The sequence below is a fragment of the Vidua macroura genome, chromosome 17 (assembly GCF_024509145.1).
Source record: "Vidua macroura isolate BioBank_ID:100142 chromosome 17, ASM2450914v1, whole genome shotgun sequence".
Lineage (NCBI taxonomy): Eukaryota > Metazoa > Chordata > Aves > Passeriformes > Viduidae > Vidua > Vidua macroura.
Genome location: NC_071587.1, coordinates 974,587 through 982,369, shown reverse-complemented (window position 1 = coordinate 982,369; position 7,783 = coordinate 974,587). Strand labels below are relative to the sequence as shown.

General features: G+C 61.6%; 1 protein-coding gene across 2 annotated transcripts; it reads right to left on the bottom strand.

Moving 5' to 3' along the window:
• Positions 1-2,160: 2,160 nt before the first annotated feature.
• On the bottom strand, positions 2,161-5,659 carry TLDC2 (TBC/LysM-associated domain containing 2). 2 transcript variants are annotated; one of them, XM_053993380.1, is made up of 7 exons: positions 5,621-5,659; positions 4,660-4,815; positions 4,105-4,257; positions 3,863-3,958; positions 3,201-3,274; positions 2,654-2,816; positions 2,161-2,363 (listed from the first exon to the last, which is right to left on the bottom strand). In XM_053993380.1, exons 1-6 carry the CDS (start codon positions 5,651-5,653, stop codon positions 2,681-2,683), a joined length of 648 nt encoding a protein of 215 aa, XP_053849355.1. In that variant the 5' UTR covers positions 5,654-5,659; the 3' UTR covers positions 2,161-2,363; positions 2,654-2,680. The 2 variants fall into 2 exon arrangements, with proteins under 2 accessions (XP_053849355.1, XP_053849354.1); XM_053993379.1 differs by having other exon boundaries at positions 2,161-2,816.
• Between the last annotated feature and the right edge of the window lie 2,124 nt (positions 5,660-7,783).

Genomic DNA, 7,783 nt, shown 5'->3' with positions numbered 1-7,783 from the left:
CTTCTGTGCTGAGATGACTGTGCCAGGGGCTGAGGGCACAGCAGTGGTGGTGTCAGCCTCAGCAAGCTGCCCAGGGAGGTTTGGGTGAGCAGGCAGGGCTAGGCCAAAGCCTGGCTGGAGGCCTGGGTTCAGTGTGTGGGTTATCAGTGGCACAAGTTTTGTGCTAGGTGTGGTGCTGGCTCCAGTTCCAGAGGCCCATTACTCACTCTCAGCACATTTGCAGATGGGGAGATGTGCCTGGTACTCCAGAGGGATGTGCTGGGATCCAGAGGGGTCTTAACAGGCTGCAGAAAGGGTCTGACAGGAACCTTCCGAAGATCACCAAGAGGAAGTGCAATGTCCTGCATCTGGGAAGGGTAATTTCCTTCACCAGGATGTGTTGAGGTCACCCACCCATGAGGAAGTGTAGAGGAAAAGATCCAGGAGTTCCCCATGAGCCAAAAAATGTGCAACTCCTCTTTCGGCCAAGTGTTCCAGCGGTGTCCTGGTGTTGTCAGCAGGTACAGAACCCTTCCCCTCTGCTCCACAGCAGTGAGGCCAGCCCTGGAGTGCTGGGCCCAGAGCTGAGCTGCCCAGTACTGGAGACAGGGACAGATTGGACAGAGTCCAGCACAGGGCCATGAAGGTGATGGAGGGACTGGAGCATCTCTGCTGTGAGGAGAGGCTGAGAGAGCTGGCACTGCCCAGCCTGGAGCAGAGCAGGCTCAGGGCATCTCATCCCTGGGGATAAATACCCGGGGGGAGGCTGCAGAGGGGACAGAGCCAGGGACAGCCCCAGGGGCCTCGGGCACCAAGTGACACACAGGAGGGGCCCTCCGAGCTCAGGAGACACTTCTGCATTGGGAGGGTGGCCGAGCACTGGTGCAGGTGCCCAGGGAGGTGGTGGAGTCTCCATCCCTGGAGAGACTCAAAAGCCCCTTGGACACATCCTGGGCAGCTGGCTCTGGGTGGCCCTGATGGAGCAGGGGCTGGGCAAGGTGACCTGCAGAGGAGCCTCCAGCCTCCCCCAGCTGGAGATCCTACCCCAGTGCTACCAGCAGAAGTGTGAAATGGGCCTGAAGTCAGGGGCTCTGTGTTGGCAAGGGATGAGGCAGTGCTGGGATTAGGAAAAGGTCCTGGTGGACACAAGGGTGAGGTCCCCAGGGGGATGGTGCTGTGCAGCCACTTTCAGCAGGGAGCATTGGGTGGCACCAAGGCCCTGGGTGCCCTGAGTTGGGTGCACTGAAGGGCTGCAGGGGGCTCCAGGCACGTGTTAGTGGGGTCTGGGACAGTGGAGGGGGTCAGTGGCATTCTGCAGGTGGAGGAGGAGGGAGATACGAAAGGGTAGAGAGAAAAGGGGTATGAGAGGGTAATGTTGAAAATAGGGCTGGTCAGTGTAGTGTCTGCCTGAGCCCTGCACCATCCTCTTAAACCCATTTTCACCTATTTCTCCATGAATCTCCCAGCCTGTGTGGATGTGTGCTGCAAGGAGTAAGTGCCAGCTGCTGGAGAGATGGCACAGGTTGTCCATGGGCGATGGAATCAGCAGGGAAATGACTGGTGAGGTTCAGCACAAGGTACTCGAGGGCTGGGAGGGTAGGTGTAAAGCACTGCAGGCTGGGGCTCTGTGGGATGCAGGCCTCACAAAATTGCAGATTTAGGGATAGGAGCTGACATAAGGTGAGGTTATGGGGTGATACTTCAGCTGGATGTCCAGCTGTGCTCCCACGAGAAATACATCATATGTGGTCAAACCAGACAGGCCACTGCCCTCCAACGGAACCCCATGAACCACCCCTGCCTGGAATCCCTCTGTGGGGCTGGTTCTGCTCCTTGGACAGGGGTGGTGGAGGAGGAGGAGGAGAGCTGGCTGAGCCTTCAGGGATGAGGCTAAACCCTGTCAGCCAGGCAAGAGACAACAGGCTGTAGAGCTCTGGGTGGGAAGGGCTCTTGTCATCCCCTCCTGAGGAGGAAGCCCTGGTCCTCACAGGGTGACAGACAGGGGGTGTGGACTGTGCCAGAGGGGGGAATGGGTCCCTGAAGCAGTGCCCCAGGCTGACCCCCCACTCTTGCTGTGTCCACACAGCCTGGGCTGGGACAAGACATGGCTGTCACAGCTCCTGGCCTGCTCCCCACCACAGGTCTTGCACACCTTCACAGAGCCATTCAACGCTTCCAGGGCAAGGATGAGGCCAGGAGAAGTTTATTGAGGAATGGTGACTGTGTGGTCTCTCAGAGCCAGCCCCAGGGGCAGAGGCTGCCTGGGCTTGCTCAGTCCTGAAGTGTCACTGCTCTTGAAGCTTCCTTCTCCATGTGGGGCCCTGCCGTGCCCAGCTCTGCCACGTGCCCTCCTCCTGGGGTTGGGCTTAGGGTTAGGGTTGGGGCTAGGAGTAGAGTTAGGTTTAGGGTTCGTTGTGCTATGCCATTGTGGGCCCATGCACACACTCTGGGCTCCCCAGCCACAGCACAGCAACCCTGCAGGCCCGAGACCCCACTGCTGTTTATTCCAATCATGCTGCCCCCACCGGCTGTTCTTTCCCCATGAAATTGGGATATTATTGGGAACAGGTGAAAGGAGGAGGGGGTGAAGCTGGTATCATCCCGCAGGCTTTGCGGGTGCAGTCAGGAACAGCTGTACTGGAGACATCAGTCCAAAGAATCCACTCTCCAACACCTTTTTCCTTGGGTGCCTTTGTTGGGGTCAGGCCAGACCCCACATTTCCAGATCCTGGATGCAGAACTCCTCCCGCTGTGAGAGGGTCTCGTTGTCGAAAGTCTCGCAGGGCTGGCTGCCCCCGTGGTGCAGGTCCCCGTCCAACCACAGCCCAAACCTTCCGCTGCGAATGTGCCAAGAGGACGGTCAGCTGCGACCTGCCTCCTTCATGGTTGGAGACCTCCCACGCCACCTCCTGGGCGACCAGCCACCTCCCGTCCTCACTCTCTATTCCCCAAAAGGGACATGAGACGGGACAAGCAGCTGGCCCAGGTCTGCCACGGTGCCTGCAGGCAGGGAGCAGGCTGGCAACCAGCAGCCCTTCCAGCACGCAGTAGGGTTAGGGAATGAAAGGCCCAGTGCTGCTGGTGCCAGTGTTTTGGAGTTCAAACTATCACCATGTGCTTAGACCCAGCTCCATAGGCAAGCCTGGGTTCCTGTGATGGCTCTGATGGCCATCGGGGCTGGTGGCCCTCTGAGCCACTGAAGTTGCTGGTGCCGTTCCTACCTGCCCCCACCGACCATCAGCAGATTCACATCCCCTTTCACGAAGAAGTCATTCCTGCCTGTCCACCTGAACACCTGCATGGGGACAGCACACAGAAGGGACCGTGGGCTGGGGCAGTGTCCCCATCCCCGACAGTGAGGACCAGCTGGGGGCTGCTGCACCAAGCTGGCTCTGCTCGGGCACCTCCGTGTTCCACACCTCCAGAAGACCTGGCCGAGCCTGTGGTTCTGATCCATCCCTGCCAACAGCTCAGTGGGCCCTGCCAGGGCACAGCCGCCACCACTAAGGCCCTGTTACACAGAGCCCCCCAGTGCTGCCAGACGCCGTGGCTGCCTCCACATTCTGCCAGCCTAGAGCTGGGCTGCGACCGCCTTGCCTTGTGGAAGGAGCCCGGTGACACCCAGCTGTGCAGGGTCCCCTTCCCTGAGCTTCCCTCCCTGCACACTGCCTGGGATTTGCCTTCTCCTCCCAGCCCTGGACAAACCTGGGGGCTGCTGCCAGCAGGGTCCCCACGGGGGGCTGCTGTCCCCACGTCCGGCCAAGCGCAGCCCCGTCACCCCAGATCCCCCCAACACCGCGGGGACCCCCAGGCGTGGCCTGGCACTCGGGACATGGCCAGCCCCGCCCCGGGGTGCCCGAGGGCTGGCAGCGTGTAGCCGCACCTTCAGCTCGGGGCAGAAGGAGAAGAGAAAGGTCTCCCCCGTGCCGTAGAAGCCGCTGCTGCTGCGAATGGCGCTGGCGGAGAAGGCACCGAAGGCCTGGGGAAACAGAAGGGGAAGACTCACGGGGCGGCGCTCAGAGGGGCTCCCAGCGCCGGGACGTGTCCCCGTCCTGCCAACGGAGCGAGGAGGTGCCCGAGCCCGTGTGACACGGGGCAGCCGGGCTGGGGAGGGCGCGGCCGTACCTGCGCCTCCGTGTCCCTGATGAGCAGCAGGGCCGGGGAGTCCGGCCGGGCCTCGCTCCGGTACAGCGTCCGCAGGCTGAAGCCGTCCCGCCCGGTGGCGTAGAGCAGGTGCCAGGGCTGCTGCGTCAGCCGCGGGGGCAGCTGGGCGCCCAGCTGGGGCACAGCGGCCTCAGCCGGTGCTGATTGGCTGAGCATCCTCCCCTGCCCCAGCACAAACCTGACATCTCATCGAGAGTCCTCCCGAGAGGTGGCCCCACACCTCATCCCTCCAAGCAGCCTCCCAGGACACCCACCTGAGCATCCTTCCGAGATATGGTTCCAAGCACCCTCCCCTAAAACACGTTCCCAAAGCGTCCTCACCCTGCAAACCCTTCTGAGATAGCTCCCCAAGCATCCTTCCCCCAAGAGGTGACTGAGGTGACCGTCCACAGGCACAGGGGAATGTCACCCACCTGGCCTCACTCTGGATCATTCCTGGTAGGACAGCGGTCTCGGCTGTGGGAGCGGGGCAGACGAGCAGGAGGGGGGGTCCCTTTGCAGGCGGGGGTGCCTCACCTCCTCGAGCTCCCTGTCCCGCAGGATGCTGCTGGGTGTGCTCAGCACCAGCCTGCACGGCTCCTCCTCGGCTGCTGCCGGGGCTCCCTCCCAGCCCTGCTGCCCCTCTCCAGCTAGGTCCTCGCATCCCATGGGCAGCTTCTCGTCCTGGTCGGGCTGCGGGCAGCAGGAGATGAGCATCTCTGCGGCCCTGAGGGAGCAGCAGCTCCCGAACCCACCCAGCGTGGGGTGTCTCCCATCCTCTGTCCAGGGCCTGGGAGAAGGGCCCAAGTCCACGGGAATGGGCACCAGGCTGAGCCTACAGCCCAGCTCCCGGCTGCCAGCTGCTCCCGATAGCCCAGGTGCCATGCCATGCCATGCCGTGCCGTGCCATGTCCTGGCACCCCGCCAGGCCGTGCCACCGCTGCACGCGGAACTTCAAGGCTGTATGGTCACCCGAGGGGGGGAAGCGGTGGAGGAGGAGGAGGAAGAGAAGGCAGGGAAGGCTTCTACAGGAAGGCTGAAACCCCCGTAGAAGGGGTGAAGCCTTGCCTTTTCCCTCTGCTCACGGCCGGGATGACCCCGCAGCGTAGAAGGGGTCTGGGATGTGCCGCAGTCCTGGTGGCCGCTAGTGACAAGTGTCTCAGCCAGCCACGTGCTCAGGATGGCTGTGGGTGCAGCCCACGCCCAAGGGGCACCACCCTGCCCACCACCCTGAGGGGGCAAGAGGGATGAGCGAGTGCAGCCCGGGGCGCAGGAGATCTGCCCCTGGGGTGCCAGGATTCTCGGGAGGCAGTGGGCTGCAGGGGCAGGTCCTGCGTGTGCCCATCACCCCCCGCACCCCCCCAGCCCCTCCCTCTCCCCAGGGCAGCCCCCCCCCCCCCGTCTGTCCAGCCCCATGTCCAGCCCGGTAGGTGCCTCCCAGCGCTGCCCCAGAGCTCATTCCTCGCTGCCATGTGGGACTCTGCCAGGATGGACCTACCAGGAGCTGGTAGCGGTACCGGAGCCCCCTCATTGCAGGTGTTTCTGGGGTGCTGGGACTGCGCCGCCAGGGAGCCCTGGCCACCGCCCCGGGGTTAATGTTCAGCCGCGCCGGCCCCTCCCTGGCCACCGGTGTGTGACAGGGTGGGTGTGGATGCCAGCGGTCTCTCCGGGCTCGTGGGGTTCCAGAACGCGTCCCCCCTGCACGGTGCTGGGGTGCGTGGGCAGGCATCCCCCTCCAGACAGGTGCGTGGTGGCCGGTGGCTGTCACCTCTTTTGCACCCCGGCTGTCACCTGGAACCAAGCAGAGAGCCCCGAGGCCGGGGGCTGCCTTGTTTTGGCATCGCCAGGGCAGGTCGTGCAGAGTTGCTCTTTGCAACACAACTGTTGCAATGGTTATAGCAACTGCCAACACCTGTGTGGTGAGGTGACCCTGGCTGGACACCGGGCACCTGCCAACGCCTCTCACTGCCCTCCACATCTGGGCAGGGCTGAGAAAATACAGCAGAAGATTCATGAGTTAAGGACTGGGTAAGATCCCTCATCAAATACTTTCAGGGCAAAACAGACTTGAATTAGAGATATTAATGAATTTATTACTAACAAAATTCGAGCAGGATAATGAGAAGTAAAATAGGACCTTAAAACACCTTCTCCACACCTCCCTCCTTCACAGCTCTGCCTCCACCCCTCCAGCAGTGCAGGGAGATGTGGAATAGAGATTATGATCAGTTCATCACCTGTTTCTGCTGCTGCTCAGGGAAAAGAGCTGGAGTCCTTCCCCTGCTGTGGTGTGGGCTCCTCTAGGGGCTGCAGGTGGATCTCTGCACCCCTGGGCCCTCCATGGGCTGCAGGGGCACAGCTGCCTCCCTATGGGCTTCCCCACGGAATCCCAGGGGAATTTCAGCTCCAGCTCCTGAAACAGCTCCAGTCTCACCTCCTGCCCTGCCCTGGGTGTGTGCAGGACTGTTCCTCTCACGTGTTTTCACTCTGTTCTTCTCTGAGTGCAATTACATCTGCGCAGTAACTTTTTTCTTCTACTTAAATCCCTGATCTCCGAGGCATCACCACCATCTGTGCTGGGCTGGGCCGTGGCCAGCCGTGGGTCCATCCTGGAGCCATCTGGAGTTGGCTCTGCCAGACACAGGGGAAGTTTCTGGCAGCTTCTCACAGAAGCCACTCCCCTAGCCACCCCACTACCAAAACCTGGACACACAAACCCAGTCCAGGAGGCCCTGATGGCACTTGTCCCTCACTCTGAGGGAGCCAGCTTGGGACTGGCAGTTGAGGGAAGGAATCGCTGGCTGAGGGACCTGCCAGCCTCAGGTGCCTCTGGAGAAGCCCCTGCAGGTCAGGGAAGAGGTGCAGTGGCCCGTGCAGCCCCCACTCAGCTTGGCTGTGAGCCTGTGGGTCCAAGTGCAACAATACTCCAGTTATGCCAATTCAAGACTTGCTGCATGCCTTGCCTGGCAGCACAATGGCCTTGATGCCTAGCCCTGGGCCCACTGCAGGCGTTTTTGGGTTGTTCCTCATCTCCACAGCAGGCCCACTGCAGCTCTGGTGGGTGTCTGCTCTGTTGTCCCCACCAGCCTTTGATAGCAGTGGGAGTTTGGGGGTTCCTGGTGCCTGGCATTTGGTCACTGGCAACACTTGGTGGGGACCAGGCAGTTCTGGTGGCCCCAAAAACTTCCTCTGGGACCCTGGTCAGGAGCCAGGACAGGGCTCCCAGTCCCTGCCTGAGCAGCCTTCACACGGCAATCCCTGTCCCTGCCCCATCTCTGCTCCTGGCCCCACCCTTCCATAAACCTGCCCCTCATTCTGTCCCTGCCCCTTCCCTGTTCCTTTACCCTTCATTCTCCCTGCCCTTGCCCCTAACTCTGCCCTTTCCTTGTTCCTCCCCTGGCCCTGGCCCTGCTCATGTCTCTGCCTTTGCTCCTCCCCTGCCCCAGTTCTGACCCCACCACCTTCCTCAGGACTGCTCGAGTCCGAATTTGGGACTTGCTACTTCAGACAGACCCAGCCCCATGAACAAACCCAGCTGCTGCACACGACAGGGCACTGCCTGCAGCCCGGTTACCTGCCCTTCCCCTCAGCCTGCCCGTGAAACAGACCTGTTTCATTTTTTGTCGCGTTTCCTGCCCAACCCGTGTTTGCTTTCAGATCT

Excerpts from the sequence above, each read along its gene's own strand:
- TLDC2 (XM_053993379.1), bottom strand. The coding sequence starts at position 5,653 with ATGAGGGGGCTCCGGTACCGCTACCAGCTCCTG. Across the intron at positions 4,816-5,620 it reads GGTACCGCTACCAGCTCCTG|CCCGACCAGGACGAGAAGCT; the intron begins GTAGGTCCATCC and ends TGCTGCCCGCAG. Across the intron at positions 4,258-4,659 it reads GGGACAGGGAGCTCGAGGAG|CTGGGCGCCCAGCTGCCCCC; the intron begins GTGAGGCACCCC and ends GCTGTGCCCCAG.